Here is a 20,114-nt window from a genome sequence, read left to right as displayed (position 1 = left end):
TTGATATGTTCTTTGTTATGATTAAAACGTTTCAATCTATTTTTACTGATATAACACTGAAGTTTCAACAAAGATGTAAAGTAGGTTTCAAAATGTTCAAGATCTTAATTTAAATAAGACGTTTTGCCGTAAGAATTGATAAATATTTCTAGTGCCACTTTTAAGTTTCTTCACTATTTTTTTATAATGTGATTAGAATTAAAATAAGTCAAATATTTTTGTAACACTTTATATTGTGAATTTAAAGATAGTGTAATCCGATAAAAAATTGGAGAATACGTACCCTGCAATTTGGTGTTTGACTGATATTTAAGATTGATTTACATTTTGCGCGATCCATAGCAACGGTAGTAAATTTTCGCTCATGCGCGCTTTACCTAGGGCAAAAAAAAAATATAAAAAATCGTGAAGACATAAAAAGCTCATGCGCATTATTAACAAAACATTCCGGAAATCATCAGATAGACAATCGTTGTAAATATGTTTATGTTATAACCTTTAAAAGAAGTAGTAAAATGACACATTTCTTATTTCTACACATGAACCTGTCAATGTCTGAAATGCTTTATCTTCAACTGACATTACATTACCAAAGTTATTTAGAAGATATAAAAACAATTAGTGCAAAATTGATGGAATACATTTATCAAATTCGATAAAATAAGAAACTGTTCATTTTCTCATTATTCATTTATCATTTTTATTTTCATTAATTTGAAGTGACAGCCTGGTCATGAGTGACGCAGGAAGTCTTCTAGAGGTCATTGGTGCAAGGATAAGTGGGGGAATAAACAAAAAAGCCTTTGTGTTGCTATACAAAGCCACTGACAAACCAGACGTGAAGGAGTTCCATGAAAACTGTGATGCAAAAGGTCCGACAGTGACACTCTTGTATGGAAAATATAATACCCTATTTGGCGGCTATACGTCTAAAAACTGGAGTTCAAACAAAAGCAGAAAGGTTAAAGATGAAAATGCATTTTTATTTGCAAAATACGAGAATGCTGGTGCAAAATGTATCTTTCTCCCTATTAAGAAAAAGAAGGCAGAAATTGCAATCACATGTGACTCAAACTTTGGTCCAACATTTGGGGGAGGCACACTTGTGAATTACGACCTTCAAGCATTCAAAAAAGATGGTTCCACACCTAAAGATAAAGGGTCCACACCTAAGGATAAGGAGTCCACACCTAGGGATGGGGAGCCCACAGCCAAAGATAAATACATGCTTCTGAATGGCTCGTTAAATGTAAACTCCGCCTATGGTGTTGAACGCAGTCCTGGAGACGTGAGTGGCGCTCAGGGTCTTGGTACACCTGAATATGACCGTGAACAAGAAAAAATTAAAACGAAAGATATAAATTCAGGACAAATGATAGTAAAAAGAATTGAAGTGTACCAGGTTGTAGGTGAGTGATAAAAGAACTTTAAATATGAAAATAAATGACTTTAAGCATTATGTATATTTTTCCCCTAAAGCAAACAATATATTAAGCTCACAAAGATGGCAATTATTGCAAGACTGAGACTGAACTGGCTGGATTCAGTTGAGACCAGGTACGTAACTGTATATATTTCTGACGTTTTCTTATATACTGGTCTTCACTGACACAATAAATATGATGACAATAACCTATGCGTACGTTAAATATGGATTCTATTATGAAAGCAGTATTTTTTAAAGACGACAATATGTTCTAATTCTTTCGGATTATTGTTATCGGTTAAATTTATGATTTATGACATATCTTCCTAACTATTCTGTTAACATTACCTTCATATCATATTAGGTAGAATTTGATTTTAAAGTAAATTAAAAGGTATATGTTATACTATTTTGCTTAAGGTATAACTCGATATAACTTCTTAAACTGTTTGCGATTAAATATCTTTATTAGTCGAAAATCAAGAATAATTATAATAAAAGAAAATCGACATAATGCTAGAAACGGTAAAATAAAACGATTTACAAAGCAATTCACTTCTCTGTTTAAATGTAGTTTTATTTGTTAAAAATTTGTATTGCTCATTAAATATTTAATTCAGATGCATTCCTTGTCTGCTCTTCAAGAAGACAACATTGTTTACATTTCTTTGTAAAATTAATTTCAGATGACGAACTATCAGAAATGTGGTTGCCAATATTGGAGGTAATGCTTATATGAAATGGTTCTGCATAAAATAACATTAGAAACAAAAATAAAGATCCAATAGTATAGCCACATTTCGGCAAAAAAACCCACCCCGAAAAGAAAACATCAGCGATGTATGCAGTTAATCAAAATACGTACAGAAGGTAAAAAAATTCGAGAACGTTTAGAGTACTTAAAGAGCACAGTAACGCATCACCTTGGAACGGCTTGTGTCAGAAACAGCATTGAAGAGTCTAAACTGTGTTACGTTGCGTACCAAAGCTAAATAAAATACACTACTATTCTTTGCATTAAAAAACAATTATGCTCTGCATGACTAAACGTTTCAAACCATTTTGAATCAACAAAAGTGTCATAATTATATGTAAAAGCTTTCAGTTTTGGTACCGGTAATTCAATTACAAAATTTTATCAATTTTAGGGTGAAGAATTCATTCGTAAGAAACAGAAACTTATCGAAATGGAACCCCGTCCTGAATTAAATATCAAACAGTATAATATATTGCTCATAGGAGTAATTGGATCCGGCAAATCTAGTTTCATTAACACTCTGTCAACCGTGTTTTCAAGAAAAGTTGCACAAGTTGCTCCTGCCAGACAATCTGAAACAAGTGTTACAAGTAAGGTGAGTGTAAATTTGCAAATGTCTGTCAATTATAAATCAATAATGTGTTTTAGTGATGTACTGGCGGTCAAAAAAAAAAACAAAAAAGAAAAAAAAAAAACACAAACAACATCAGCTAATGTATGTGACGATTGCATAGGAGATATGTTTTATAGAATTATGGCTGATATGGTTACTTCTCGTAAATTGTTGAACTGTTGCACCGTTTGTAGCGGCTGCGAAAAGAGCTGGTCTACATATCGCTCTTTTCAGGGGATCATATCCCGCTTTCAATGGAATTATAAGCTATTAAGCCATTTATTATAGATCGTTCAATGTACACAGCCGTAATTTGGCTCCGGTTAGGACCCTTATTAAATTCAAGTTTTGATTCATTTACTATAATAGGTAACTAAGAATTTTTTGTGACAATCCCCTGTATCTTTGTTCTTTCGAAGTTTTGAAGCTATGACATAGAGAATTATAATATTTTAGGAGATCGAGGAAATAGTCTTAAAATCTGATTTCTAGATGATACACCCCACCCTCGGAATTTTCAAATTTTAATTCGATCACTCAAAGGCTAAGTAATTCCGTAATGTTATAGCTGGATCTTACCTTAACCTGAAATATAAACGGCATCATTAGGCATACTTTCTGACAAAAATAGTACGGGATATTAAAGAAACCAAACGCTACATCATTTAAATCCATGAAGGGAACTCTTTAGTCCCATAATTTTGCATTCTTCAACATGGCTATCTCTTATTTAAACAGTGCAAGTATAAACTATATTTTCATATTGAATGAAAATGAAGCAAGTTTCACACTCATTCAAAAGGTTCTCAGAAATATAATAAGAGGCTACAAATAGATTTAATATTTTGATCAAAGTAACTTTAGTCGCTTATCTGAACCATGAAATATACATATGACACACTTAATCATAAATAGTAACAACCATGTTTAGTATAATAAGAGGGTTTCGAAGTTGTCTTCCTAAGTCATTCATCAGACCTTTACTGTCTGAACTTGAATATAGTTTATTACACGCTGAATCATAAATGGTAATAACTGTGTTTAGTATAAGCTAGTTTTCCATGAGTGGAGTAGATGGTAGAATATTAGGATGGTACGATAGCATGATATCGAGATTAGATGGGTAGAATTGCGATGGTATGATAACAGGAATTAGCGCTATCCTATAATCCTACAATCGATATAGTACCTTCTTACTTCTCTATCATCGCTATCTTATCATACTACCATACCTGCTGCCCCGTCATCTTACCGCTGCGCTTTGATGATTTAGCGATTTGTGATTGTAGGATATGAAATGAACAGTATACCTTACGAATCAACGGAGTGAAAGTGTTAATTTGAATAAATATTATTCTACTTTTATTGCTGCATATTTGCCCTTTTGAATGTTTTAAATCAGTGTTTATTTGTATTCATGTGTTTATCTATGCTGTAGGCACTAAAGCTTTGTTAATAGATGTAACTTCTAATCATTAATCAGCCATGATAGGATAGTCCAATGGTAGGACTTTATGGTGATAGGATAGAGGATAGTTATGTTAGGAAAATAGGAAGGTAATATACCAGGATGATAGGAGAGCCATAGTATACTAGTAGGACACCATCGCTCTCGTACCATCCTACTATCGCTATGCTAATATTCTACCATCCAACCGTACCTACTATCTTGCTTAACCTCGCATTTCGATAGACGATGAGCAATGGACACTATTCCACAAGTGATTTGAAATAAACTCTATTTCGTAAGAATCAAACTTAGCTATCCGATCAATGCTATTCTACTATCATGCCATCCTACCATCCCAATCCTACTATCCTTCTAGCTTTCTATCATCTGTCAACTTACTATCCTACCATTTCGAATTTGTACTTTCGCGATGGGTGACTGTAAGATAAGAACAAAAACAGTATTCTATAGATTACCACAATTCATACAATGAATGTGTGCATTTACATGTTCATGGAACTGTGTAACGGGTTTTAACAATCCCATTCATTTACATGCAATTAATTGTCAAATTTGATAGAAATAAGATGCTCGGCTGAAATTTTGTGTATAATGTAGCCGACTTTATTGTCTGAATCATAAAAACTGTATTCCTGTGTGAAGAATATGAAAATGAATTTTCGGTCTGGAAAAAATGCAGAAATTACAATATCCGCAAGAAAATGAAGAAAAAAATCAACGCCTAGTGCTTCAGCGTAAATAATTTATAATAATAATATTAATATACAAATGTAAATAATTGTGACATTAATTGTGTCGCTCGCGTCGTTGCGTCGTATCACATATCGTACCTCAAACTAGAAGAGTCAAGGTGGTCGAAACACAACACGACGGTAGACAATGCGATACGACGCTCGACACACGATACGACGGGAGACAATACGGGCTATTCATCTGGCTCAAGGAAGGTGACCAGGTGTACGGCAAAGAAAAGGCAAGATTGCGGACGTAGATACTGAGGAAAGGAAGGCTGCTTTTTTGTTCATTGATTTCATTGATTTCTCTGTGATTATTTCCTTTTGGGGAGACTTTTTGTCGTATAACACGGCACTGGCATTTGTCTTTACTGTAACGTCAGACAACGGCTCGTTTCGATATTAACAAATGGATATATAAGCTGTAATTTTCTTACAATTTAGCAGTCTATGTCGAAATCGGATGGCTGCATAGCAATTCTTTACTGACCGAAACATGAATTAATCCAAAGTGGTTCTAATATTCATATATTCATAAATAAAATAATAACAAATAAAATGAATGCAGTTTATAACCGACAGTTAATTCAGAGGAAAAGATCTGCTTAAAAATGTATGATATCTGTCAATTGGCTACGGACACTACAGGGCTAGCAAATATTGCCCTGTAACATAAACTACAATCATTTTTTGTGTAAACGTTTTGATTTTTCATATCCTCTGTGAATATGTAACAGGTGATTATGTTAATATATTAGTTATGTATTGATGGTGTAGTTGAAAATAGGGGCTACGGAAACCACAAAAAATCGCTTTTCAACACGACAGGTATTTAACATGCTCACATAAGTTCATATGCTGACTTTGGAGCTTAACTGAACAAATAAGTATACAAGCTATAATTTTCTTTCGATAAAGCACTATGTCCAAAACGGATGCCTGCTTAGCGAATTTTCATCCATTTGATTGCTTCAGAGGCCAGTTATATATCAGCCTAACACGAGTTGTGCTTTGGTTTAAACCATGGACTTGGAATGCTTTCAACAATTTTGTAAATAATTCTTCCAGAAACATCATAATCTGACAAACGCAGGATTTAGAGTAAATATAGGTCAAAATATTAATGGAAAACCACTGGAAAGATCTAAAATTGCCGAAAACATTAAAATTTGCTCCGCAGCCCGCTAAAGGCATAAATAATACAATCTGTAACTCATAATTTTTACCTGTATTTTATGAATATTGATTCTGATTATGCGCTCAAAGCGACACCTAGTAACCTTAGAGACCACACAAAAGCTATTTATTTCGGAAATTACTAGCAACGCAGTACCCAACAGTCCAGTTAGAATTCCACCTTATATATTTTACTGTCCAAAACACAAATTATATCAAAGTGGTTCTATTATCTATATACATTATAATAACTAACAGAATGAATGCAGTTTATGCACAGCATTTGATTTGATGAGAAAATCTGTTCAAAAATTGGATGATGTCTGTTAATGGACTACGGACACTACAGGGCTACAAAAAGCAAATACTGACTTGTAACGTATAAACGACAATCAGTTTTTTTTGTTAGAACTTTTGATATGTTATATTCTTTGTAGATATGAAACAGTATATTGTAAAAATGTGATTATGTTCTGTCAGATATGTATTTACCCTGTAGTTAAAATAGATGCTACGGACAGTACAAACATTGTCGCTTTTCAATCGATTGGTATTCGACATTCTCACATAAGTTCATATGCCGACTTTAAAACACAAAATTACACGTGTACATAATCAGTGCAGTTATTAAAACGCGATTTGCAGCATTTTAGTTGAAAATTAAATGATCTATGTTTCACAACAACAAAAAGATTAAAACATATATTCTTGCTTATATTTTAAGTAGAGAAACGTGACAATTAAATAGGTTTTGAGCAATTTAATGACGTACCTACTAAATCACATACTTTAACTGTATATTTTTTATTGTGTTAAGAATATTGTCTCTATTTAGAAATGCTGAATAAAAAAGACAATTGGTAAAGGTAGATTTCCCGAAAACACCGAGCTCCCCGAAATCAGCTATAGAGCCAAGCATTTTCAAAGTAGACCGACAGCAAAAGGAAACTTTAACGGGAAAATATCATAGACGTTTTCTTTCAAAACCAACAAGTATATTCTGATTTTTGTGCAGAATATAAAAAAAACAGGAAGGGGTGGGGGTCGCAAGAAGAGTAGTGATAGAAAAAAGTGGGGATGAAGGGGGATAGTGGAACAAAAATGAATACTCAAAAGTGGTATTCTACGTTCCGTAGATGCAGTTACAATGTACTCTTAAACGTTAACTACAGCAGCTCAGACATATACGTACAAAAGACACACACGCTCACATACTTAACTAACATACATAGATAAACAGATAATATATACTCCTCCCAAGACACACAGACGCACAAACACACACACACACACACACACACACACACACGCGCGCGCGCGCGCACACACACACACAACTAGAATACATAATTAAATTGATAGTATATACTCCTCCCAAGACACACAGACGTACACACATTAGCAGGAAGAAACAAAAGTCGTGCACTGCCTAAGAACGGCTGTCAGCCAAAATTAAGGTGGACACGGTAACTTTTTCATAGTGAAAGGAGAAGTGATGCAAAAGCAAGGGAGTACTTATGCAAGGAGCAAGGATGCTATGTTTATAGTCTTTGATGTCTTCATAAACTGACAGAAATCGCCTAAGAAAGGGATGAACAAATCGAAAACATTAGTCTCTCATCGTGAAGATTTATCTTATGATATTTGGTTGCATTCAAGGGCAACGTCTAGGAAATCGAGCTTTTGTCTGAGTTAATGGCATACAGCCGATGAAAGACAAATGTCAGTGTTGTGTTATACGACAAAAAGTCTTCTCTAAAAATATTCATAGAGAAATCAGTGTATACATAAAGAGCCTACTTTTCCTCAACATCAACTTCTGCAATCTTTACTTGTTCTTGCCGTACACCAGGTCACGTGAAAGCATATAGATATGATTGTCATGTACTCAAACAAATGTATAATTTATATACTTATATAATTGCTACTTATTAGACTGATTCCCTGTGTGCAATTCTGAGATTGCGCACACATTTTAGGGACTCATTAATTGAGCAATGTTCCAAACTTGGGTAAAACGTTGAAACATTAGACCATTCATGGAGCGTATGAATCTCAGCGTAAACCACGAGAGTAATGTTCAAGATAATTATGCACACCTTTCCCGTCAGAAAATTACTTCATCCACTTATTTTCTATTCACTTCAAATATCCGATCTTGCTTTTTCAAGATTTCTCTCTTTTGAAACCAAAATCACTGATAGTTATTCGGAGGAACTACCCACACGTGTCAAAATTGTGTGCTTATAGCTATAAAACTGTAACGGGCCAGTTATTTTCCTACTAAATTACTAAATCAAGGACTATATGTGTCTAATCCTTGCTACATTACCTTTCATTTTGTTCTAATTTGAAACAGCATGGGCGCTAAAGTCTGTATTAATCAATTATCTATACCCAATGCTGAACACTGTGTATTCTTGTCTTAAATTTGCCTTCTGTCTTCAAGTATCAGTCCGTTTTCCTTTGTCCAGCATAACTGGAAGGAAATTTCCCGATTACGATATTTTTGTTAGTGCTCATTTCTGAAGACTTGTGGACACATTATAATTCCTATAATGCTTGATCAAACTTTTTCTACTCATTGCATGTAGAAAAGATTTACCATTTATTGTGAATACTGTGTTTTATAAACCATTAACAGTTTATCGTCTATTCAAAATTCCTCAAGCCACAGTGAGGAATGTAAACAATTTAAATAGTGAATGAACTAGTGAACATAGGCACAGAACTTTCATTTCCTATTCATCAAAGACATTCCATATTCGCTCAAAACAAACAAGTAGAAACTGCATTCTGAAAATTTAAAAAGGCAAACTGCGATATCATTTTTTTATCTCGCATTACGCGCATTTAACTGGATATGAAACAGTTCACTTTATTTGTTAACTGACATTGGCAATCATTTTTGGATACATGTGGAATATAATTCTAGGATAATGTACTATTTTTGCGCTAGAGCATATTCTTTCTAAAGTTATATAGATATCATTTTTTGAAATTAGTTAAATAAACGAATTTAAATTTGTCTATGTGTCTGTCCGTTACATTTTTGTCCGGAGCTATCAAGGCTGATTTGTTAACTCTTAAGTAATGACAGCGGGCTGTAAGATTAGAGTCGTAAATCCACTTCCTTATTTTGAAATCAATATACATGTACTTGAAACTTTTGAGAAATAATAATGCAATTTGCATGAATCGAAACTCTATAACTCCTTCATACATTTTGAGCATAATTGTTCTTGATAACATTTTTACTTGTTTAATTATTATGTAGGCAATTCACTGTTTACCAATACAAGTATTTCCTCTCCTCTGTCACTTTTTACACGTAACGTTTGCTTCTGCATGTCCAGCGTGGTTCTAGGTGTAAATGTTGTGCTTTTGTTTGAGATGAATTTTGGCTTATAAGGGACATATAAATTCACATACCTGTGCGGGGATTGTGTCTATAAATTTCTTTAACCATTAGTTTCAGTCATAAGTGTTTAGAAATCACTATTCAAAAATCTTCTCAACCGGCTAGGTTTGTGTTGGTAATAGAAAGTAGAGTGACTGTAAAATTACTACAATACTATTTGAAATCTTTAATCAATAAAAATGTATTATTGAAATGCCGGTTTTGGTTTGTAAAATATAGAAAATACACATCAGCTTTATTCAGTGTCACATACAAGTACTTTTAGGTAAAGGCCTATGTCCTAAAATCAGAAAAGGGGGAGCCATTGAACATACGAATTTTCGATGTTCGAGGATTTGAAGATGAAAGAGGTTATGACGATGAACTTGAGCTTCTTCTGGATGGCAAGTTACCTATTGGATATGAAGTAAGTATCAAGAGGTTTGATTAATTTCAAATTGTTTATATTAGATAAAGCACAGTTGCAGTAACAATATCGTACGTAATGTGCGACACTGGGAACCCTACTCACCACTTTGTAGGCTCAACTATGTATGTGTCCTTGTGGTATTGTGAGAAGGTTCACATTTGATTAAAATCAGACTAAAGTCAGTGTCATTGTTTAAGAATAATTGCTCATTTTAACATGTTAAGTATTCACTACATTGAAAAAACAACACGCTCAATTGTAAGTTACAAATGACACGTAATGTCTTTCTTGTTATATGTCTTAGAATTGGAGTCAAGATTAATGTCTGTTGTTTCTTTTTCATTTAATTTACATATGATGAAAAGAATAGCTTCAGTATCGAATGCTTTGAACTCGTTGAAATACTTTGCTCCCTAGAAATTCGTATTATAAAAAATAATTCAATTCAATTCTTTAAACAAATTCATTACTGACACTACACTCATTTAATATCTTCTAGTCATGTACTAAACAATATTAATTATTAACACACAATGGAAAATCAAGAACATTGATTGTCAAATGTATTTTGCTTAAAAAATATGTAAAAATGTCAGACATTTTACTACTTTTTTTCTTTAAACAATACTTCACAGTTTCAAGATAATCCCGAACTCAATACTATACCTGAGAAGAAGGAAACAAAACCAATGTTAGATGATAAAATACACATTGTCTGCTTTGTGCATGGCAATCAGAACTTCGAAACGCTCACAACTCAACTGAATGAACGCTTTAATTCCATAAAAAAGACAATCTCCAGGAAAGGTATACATGTGTTGCAAAACTTATTGTTTTGAAGAATCAGTCAAAATAGTCTTATTTCTGTCTGTTTATATCCTTTCGGCTACCATAGCTGACTAATGCGTACCATAAAAACGGGGGTCGCTATTATCGCTATCATACACCGACTGACTACCGCAGACGCCTAAAACGTACCATCAAAACGAGGGTCCACATTACCGACATCGTACAGCGTAGGACTACCGGAATTTTTTAATTTTTCTTTGTATCTGGTGGGAATTTGAATGCTTGTTATTAATTGCAGAATTTCATCTGAAGTGTAAACGTTCATTTATGTTATTAACAAAATGGTATAAAATCAGTTAAACTAATAAGTTAAATCATTCATATGACATACTAAATAATATTACGCAACAAATTACAGGTGCCCAATAAATTTAAAAACAAAATCAAACGTCTCGTGCGCAATAATGTTCTAAAATCATTGTTATCGCAATTTGTTGATAAGAAAATCCTTTTCAGGCAATTAAGGGATCATTACTCTCCTAAAATACCCATTAGTTTTTATGGTTGCTCGTTGCGGTAATTACCAAACTCAGTTTTTAAAACTTAATAATTACTCATTTCTACGCTACGGTATTTAAAGCTATTTTAATACGTCTGCATTATGCGGCTCCGGCATTCTAGGAGTCTGAAAACCACGGATCTGCCACTGATGCGTTTTGTAGACTTTTCACCAATTACTTTCACTGTGGCACTACGGTAGTTCTGAACTTTTTCAAGTAAAATACAAAACTTCACAGTGGTAATCAGAAATAGTGTACATTTATACACTACGGCAGTAATATTTTAAATTGTTATTGCACATGGAACATACATATATACACTGTGGTAATTCTCTACAGAACGCTTCATCGTTTTTACGCCGCAACGGTAATATATATGCACACATCGCTTCTTCCAATTGCATACTAGACGTGTGTAAATTTATCCACTATGGCAGTATTGTACTTTTCAAATTTCAAATTCAAACTTTAGGTAAGAATGCATTTAAATTATCCCAAAGTACACAATGGTAATTTTGACTTTGAGCTCCATGCATTATGCATTATAATGCATGTAGACTCTGGAATGCTTTATAAATGGTACAGTATTCAGTATTTCACATGTGCCTTTGTATACTCATTATATTAATTTATAGCCCGTGTCCGTAGTGTAGGAGATACATTCGTGCACTTGTAATCCTTGAAACATCTCACTGACGGAGGGTCGCAGGTTCGAGCTCTGCTACCGACTAGGACTTTTTTATGTGAGAAAGTAGGCAGTTGCTTACGGACTTTGGCGTCTAGTACTGGTCTTTCCCAGAAACGATGGTTAGGTGAACTGGCTGCCTGAAACTGGAATAATATTGAAAATGGCCGTAAATCCAAACAAAAACAAACTCTTTATTGATCTACTCTGATACTGTGGGAAATTGGCAATTGTCTTCAAGATATAAAATCGTCCTTGCGCAGTTTCAGCAAATAATTCTACCCTATCGACTCTATGTGTAGACGGAAATACTATAAATATTAAAGCATAGTAATTATATACATTTGCAATATGGCCTGGTGACATGTTATTCCACTGGGGTCTAACACTCAATCTCCCAATTATGAGTAAGACGTTCTATCCACCGAGCTACGGACACAATGCATGATAAAACCTTTAACTCCTGAAGGGAGCCCGATTACCGGAAAGTCCAATAAATTATTCAATTAAAACAGAACAAAAGATAAGAAATTAAATTTATTTTACTTTGCTTTTCTTCTGCCAAAAGTCGGTAATATCTCATATTAATTTCATTGAAGCCAGAGCATAATATAATCAGATGTTCTTTTATAAGTCTTGTTCCGAAAAGAAACAATCGAATTTCCTAAAAAAAACGTTCATAATCATTTCAGTCCTAGAATTATTAAAATGAACTGTTTCCAAAACCGTACATGAATGTGCTTCCGGTGAAATTAGATCTTACAATTCTTCATTATATGATTAAACAATTGATACGCGTTCACATGGTCGATGACATAACTGGTAGGTGACTAAAAGTAAAATGCAACAAAAACATTTTCTTTGTATTTACAAACAACCTTATAACAGAAAATGATAAAATAAAATAAAATAATAAAATTTACAACTGAATGAAAACACTACAGTACAGGCAATTTCCTATGAACGGGTATGAGTAAGGAAAATCATATATCAAATGCTACACAACCTGAACGACGTATTTTGGACTAAATTGATAGACAGTCTACCTATAGTCCGATCCGGAGAAACAAGTAGGAGACTAAAAGTAAAACATTTAAAGCAAACAAAAACATATGACAAAAAAAAATTACAATTAAACGAAGTTGTAAAAGCTATAACAGATGCGGATCTTGCATTACTTACAAATCATCGCAAAAGGTAACATAGAGCATATGTAATGTTACACAATCAGTTCACTAAAAGTCATGAAATAATTCCCGTTTTTTTTTGTTGAATTTGTACTGTAGTCCGTTTAAACTGAGTTAGAATGAAACAATTTTGTCAACAACTTACGACAATAACCGTCAATCTATATATACATGTATCTTCTGAATAGCCGTCTAATGCCAAGGGGGTTTAGGGTAATTAGCATTGTTAATGACGCATAGAAAGATAAAATTCCGAAATTCAGTCTGATAAACATGTCGTCGGTAGAACTGTTTAATCAGTTAGTTATGTGTCTATATTTAATATGCCCGGTTGTATGATTATTATTTCTATACCATATTACAATGTATTAAAATTCACAAGAAGCCAAACTTTAGGAAACGTCTTTCATGAATTTCAAAAATTTAACTCTAAACCGCTTTTCCTTTGAGACAGCTCATATTAGAAAATTATATTGCATGTGAAAATTAATTATCAAAAGAAGAATCAATCAAACTTTCTCATTCGTACTAAAAACCTAACGTACATATACACATGACACATAGTAAAAATATGTACACCATGTAATGTTCTCACTAATCTTAGACACTGTCTGTTTCTTTCTCCAGTTTGTGCTTAGTGTCCGCTAGTCAGACAGTCATTTCTTCTTCGTCGATTTCTCGGATGATTTTGATGGCATTTTACGGGGTGTTTCTATTTTAATATGTACCTTCCTGGGTGATTTTTGCAACCGTTATGTAGCTAACTTGAAGGAAGGGATTTCTTATTAAAATGTAGTAATAATGAGCAATAATAAAACGTATCAAATTATAACATTTAGTGATTTACAATGGTTATATATACTAAAGTAATCGATTTTCTGGAGTTTCAAATTTCGCTCTTGTTGTCATAAGTTTTACGGGCGTTTTTGGATTGGAGGTCTGTATGGACTTGTCCTTAGCCATCCCAGTTCTGGACGCAACATCATGATACGGAAGAAAGCATTCCCTAAAAGTATTATTTGAAAGATCACGGGGATAAACCCTGAAAATAGATGACAAATATTTTTTATTTAAGCAAGACATTTTGTTTTTCAACTACAATTATTGCACAACTTATCTGGAACTGGCTTTTGTACTTAAGGGCTGGATTTCTCGAAACATTTAATCCTGTACTAAGAAGATTAACCTGTTATGAGCAGTCGAATATATAATGCAATAACAGACTATTCCTCTTCTGACATGCTTAAATATTTCGAGAAATTTGACCCAGAGGGATAATTTGAGTACATTTTTGGATTTGAGCGACTTGTTGACTCAGACACAGTTTATATACATTGAGTATAAGAAAGTACGTTAACTTAACATAGCAATGACTTAATAATACCATGAAATCTTTAAAACTACTCATAAGATCAATATAACTTTCTAATAAGAAGAGTGTTGTTATACCTGTGTAAATTGTCTTTACACTGCTTACAACCAAATGATGACGTTGGTGTTCGGAGACCACCGGCGGTCTTTAGTTTCTTCATACTGCAAAACTGACAAGCATTTGTTCACCCTGACTTTGAGATAATTTCATGTGAGTCTGCAAACTCTCGGTCAATGATATCAACGACCTGCGTTTGTTTGGGTTTCATAATTCTTGAACGGTAACCTTCCATGCTCTAGTTACAAAGTTTCCATCTTTGATTTGACGTGTGATATGCTGTCCTTTGTTCAATGTTCTAACCAAAACCAGGAATACATTATTCCTGCCGAATCATCCTTCTGTCGGACTAATTTCTGTGGTTTCAAATCATATGGCCAGAATTTCCGCCCTATATTAAAAGATCCACAAAGTAGAGATTTACCCTAAGCCTTCTTTACGCAAGGGAAACAATCTAATTATAAAGTGAAATTGTTGAGTGGCCACCGTTTCTTAATCCTAATCCTGCCCATGTTATATCAGTGCAAAGGAAAAGTAACCTATCTATGATAAATGCCATGTATGATTACACAGTTATGTATCTAACAGTCTTGAAATTGATATCTTCGATTTTCTCATATTTCTAGATATTTTTCCCATACTTTGACGCATATGTATGGGTAGTTGAGATTGTTCTCTTTCCAGCAGTAGCCTTTTCAACATATCTCACCTTGTGAAATTCTGTGGGTTTTGACTTTTAAAAAAAAAATCGTCTGTTTGTTGACAAATTTCACCACAAAAAAATGTCCTACTTTCCCCAGGGCAATCAATTATTTGATTTTTAAATAGTTTTGTATTCAGGTTGCTAATCCATGTGGCAAGTATGCATGCTTTTTTCATGATTAGAGGTAAAAAGTGGGTAGTTTGCATGAGGTACTAGGTCAATTGTCACCTAAGTCTACCATAAAGTCTTTGCGGAGTTGTCTCCATTTTTTCCAAATATTTCATCCGGGATCATTTTTTTCAGCTCAAATAACTCTTTTTCAGGAAATGATATTTTAATAATTTTTTCAGTCCTTGTATTCTGATGCAGTTAACTTCACATACATATAATATAGATAGCTCCTAGTTGAAGTTTACTTTTTCAGTTACAATGCCTACACAAAGATGGGTTGAGCTGGCAAGGAACGCCTGTGCCAAAGGGATGTGTCTAGAAAAACTATACGGTTCAACAAGATGTTCAACAACCTTTCTCGTTACTCCTACTTCTTTTTCCCCCTCTAATATAAACTTTAAACTTCCAAAGATATGCAGAAACGGCATCTGCTGACACGAATATTTTAAAGCCTCTCTTTAATACATACTATTAACTAAATGTTTATCTATCTATCTTTATATACTGCATCACTCCTCTTTACGAGTATTACGTGCAGCTGCGCGCCTGTACAAGAATTTTAAAAGTAGAATGGACAGGAAAATAAAAGTAATACAGTTGATAGTGTAAAAACAAGAAGGTTTACAGATAAAATCAGTTTAAAGAAACAGGTCTATCATGTTAAGCGTTGTGTGCAAGTTTGGTCACACCCTGCTTAAACTGGTTAAGGGTTGGGGCTTGCACAAGTTGTACTGGAAGGGAATTCCAAAGCACTATGGTGGCTGGAGAAAAAAAAAAGTAATTACAGGGAGTGAGGATCTGGGTATAGGAGTGGGGATGCACATGTCTAGTTAGACGGGATGGGGGCTGACTTAGGGAGGAATTGGTACAGCAACCAAACCACTCTGCAAATAATTACCACAGTAGACGTTTGCAGGAAGAACGAATTTCAATGTAGTACCGCAGTGTAGTTTTACTCATCCCGTTACTAAGAACTATAGTAGACTTTTGTGAGAAACTTGAATTTTAAGGCAGTGCCATAGTGTAGTTATACATATTAAATGAAATTAGGTGCACTTCCACATTGCTGAGAAAGTTACCCTGCGAAAGGATTATACTAGTAATCAAAACTTATCCTGTAGGCATTATTTATTCCCCCGATTACCACAGTAGTTTAATGCAGGGCATGCGAAACTCAAGACAGTGCCGCAGCGTATTAATACATATTCACACAAAATAGCATGTACTGCCACAGTGATGCAGTGACCGTTTAAATATGTGACTTTTAATAAATAACATTAACTGTATGTTTTATCTGCATATGAATACCATAGTAGACTATTGCAGGATACAGGAAATTATAAGTTGTGCCACAGTGTACTTATACCAATAACCATACAATGGACATAACTACCATAGTGTATCAACCGTTTTACATAAAAATTACCACAGCGTAAAACTGTAGTATAGTTTTTGGTAATTTCTTCTATTTTCAATTGAGAAAAAATATAATTTTTACCCAAATACTGCATTATGCGCTATGGAAATGAGCACCCCCATTTTTCTGGTACGTATTAGTCGTCTACGGTAGCCCGCCTGCAAAACAGTAGTGGTAATGGAGAACCCCCAAAATATAGTCTGCATTTGGCGGCTCAGGTAGTGCGTCGGTGTACGATAGCGGTAGTCGAAAAGATATATGAAAAACATTGACTGTCATTAAACAGTCTCTCAAAATGGCTTTAGATGACAATGTTTACCCTTTTTTTTATTAGAGTTATTAAAATGGTAATCTAAACAAAGTTTTCTAAATGATACTTAAAACTGCAGTGTTTTGATCTGGTTAGTTTTATTATTGGTGTCTTGAAAGTTCGTGCAAATTTTAAGTTTACCGATGGTTATTGTTGCAACAAAGTATGATAAGATCTGTCCAAAATCGCAAAGGATATGGATCATATTTATAAAAGTCCTAAAGCTGAAAATGCTGCATGAATATTAGAGGAAAATATTTACGACTTGTTTCTTATTAGAGCTATTAAAATGGTAATTTGAACAAAGCTTTCTGAATGATACTTAAACTGCAGTTTTTCTCATCTGGTTTATTTTCGTTATTTGTGTCTTTGAATTTCGCGCAAATTTTAGATTTACCGATGGTTGTTGTTGCAACGAAGTATGATAAGATCTGTCCAAAAATCGCAAGGGATATCGATCATATTTATAAAAGTCCTAAAGCTGAAAATGCTGCATTGAAAACAGCTGCCTTCTACGGAGTGGTTACCAATCATGTGTTTCCTGTTGTTAATTACGTCAGTGAACAAGAAACGAAGGACGGAATAGATAAACTAGCACTGAAAGCTTTGTATGAAATGTGTCAATTGATAGAAGCCCATTTAGGACATCACGAAGGTATTGTTTTAATAAATATTTCTTACTTAAACTTTAGAGCCCGCCCGCTTAGCTCAGTAGGTAGAACGTTGGTCTACGAATCGTGGGGCCGTGGGTTCGATTCTCGGGCAGGGCTCCGTGACTATTTGATAAACGACAATGTGTCTGAAATCATTAGTCCTCCACCTCTAATTCATCTAACAAATACAGATTATGCTAAAACTTCACCTGGTTGCATTTTATGCTTACTATTATTTTAGTTCTTCAGTGAATACCTCGATACATGTAACTAGCACAACTGTCTAGTGACACTTGGAATGCAGTCTCTTCTGTATATTTGTTTAAAGGCATTCCGTTAAAGCTTGCGCTGAGTCTGCTATAATTACACTAAGTATAAGAGAACACCTGTTTTCATCGTTGTTTTCGTGGCACATATTTAGACCTTAATCTTAGTAGACATATTTTGTACCTTCATTTAAATTGGGAAGCACAGCAGTAAGTAATTCACCGAACTTGGTACTTTATTTAAAGTCAGAAATATTGGTTAGCACGTAGATCATACTGACTCTCGCATTTACAATTGCTGTGTTTGGATGTTCCTGAGGACTTTTTCATGCTGGACAATTTAAGTATTTTAATGGATCTTATTGCATCGGCGTTGCTAGTGAAAGATCTTCATTAATTTAGCATTATTTCTGTTATTATTTCTATTATTACTTTTATCTTTATTTTAATCATTGTTGTTGTTATCATTATTATCAATATTATTTTACCTGTAATGAAAACGGTCCTAAACATACATCTTTAATAAAGCATGGCATTTGGAACCTGCTTTAATGTAAGTGTTATAATAAAAGAGAACACATCCGTTTAAAGATATTTTAACACTCTTTTTCAGATATTGTGGAAACACCGGATGACTGGACAGAGCGCGAAAAATTGTTACCAGTTTTGGTAACTACATACTAGTTCTGCCAAATGCAAATAATTTCCTCTCTTTTTATATTCAAAGTTCACCCAAAGTTCTTCTATAACTTTTGACAGACTTATATGCATAGTATTCTTCAATTTCGCTAATATTTTTCATTTTATTCATGAGTTTAGAAATCTAAATCAGACGTACGCAGATATTTTGCTGCTCACACCAGTTCAGTTTATAAATAGAATAATCGAAAGCAAAGCTGATCTATCACTATAAAAATCTATGATTACGATAACATAACGAAATGTAAAAAACAAAAAAAAATTAAAAAAATAACCGTAGTCATATCACGATAAACTGTATGCAGCGTACCTAAAACAGGGCAACAACAAAGTAATGAGTAATGCGGCCCCTGTAAGTAATAAAAGTAAAACATTTATTTGAAATTTTACCATTAAAAAATTCTTTGAAGGTATAATTATTTTCAATTATATTCATTGTTTTAAACTTGTGATTGAATCTTTCCTGCGCAACGATTGGCAAAGCGGCGCATAGATGACCAACAATCAAAAATTTGGTATGTGATTGATTATTTGAGCTTGAAATATGAAATTTTCTTTTAAAAACTTATTTAATCCTCGCAGAGCAATTCTACTGAGAAGGACGCCGCACTGGTGAAAATACATGATAAACTGTCGGAGTTGGATAACAAGAAGTTGTTAATCCTTATGGTTGGAACTGTAAACTGCGGATCGACTCCCTGTCATCCGCTCTCATAAATGACATTGATATCAAAGCAGTCGAACTATGTTCGGCAAGTGCGCCGTCTAAAGATGCTTCTTTAACAGAAAAGGTATTTTATACATCATTTGAAATTTTGTGGCTTCCGACAGCGCTACACTGCCGGTGTATGCCATGTTTTAATGTTATACGCATAATTAATTTGAATTGTTCGAACAAAACATTTATTTGTCTTATAACCTCAGTTTTTAATTGGCGCGTTTTTGAGTGATTACTTGACATGTGTAATTATTCAAAAATTCAAGCACGTAATTTACTCTTTATATATGAACTCAGGTCATGGAAATTAAACTTTCAAATGCATGTTCGATGTTTTGATAATAGTTTTTACATAAAGTGTTTTCAACAAACTATCTTTAAACTAAAAATTAATTCTGGGCAATATGTATGATAGTCAAGTTGCTTTTTAAGGATTGTGATTTATTTCACCAAATGCTGCAAAAAAGGTTTGCGAAAATATGTCCAGAAAACCAATATGAATAACGAAAATGTTTATCAC

At 33.8% G+C, this 20,114-nt stretch overlaps 1 protein-coding gene across 1 annotated transcript; it reads left to right on the top strand.

The window, feature by feature from the left end:
* Nucleotides 1–733: 733 nt before the first annotated feature.
* Nucleotides 734–19,593, top strand: LOC128554932 (uncharacterized). Its single transcript, XM_053536264.1, has 8 exons — nt 734–1,409; nt 2,113–2,150; nt 2,575–2,778; nt 9,864–10,004; nt 10,643–10,814; nt 17,650–17,913; nt 18,791–18,846; nt 19,459–19,593. The coding sequence occupies exons 1-8, from the start codon at nt 734–736 to the stop codon at nt 19,591–19,593; spliced, it is 1,686 nt and encodes a 561-aa protein (XP_053392239.1).
* Nucleotides 19,594–20,114: the final 521 nt, after the last annotated feature.

The sequence above is a fragment of the Mercenaria mercenaria genome, unplaced genomic scaffold, assembly GCF_021730395.1.
Source record: "Mercenaria mercenaria strain notata unplaced genomic scaffold, MADL_Memer_1 contig_882, whole genome shotgun sequence".
Taxonomy (NCBI): Eukaryota; Metazoa; Mollusca; class Bivalvia; order Venerida; family Veneridae; genus Mercenaria; species Mercenaria mercenaria.
This window is presented reverse-complemented; position numbering and strand designations above follow the sequence as displayed.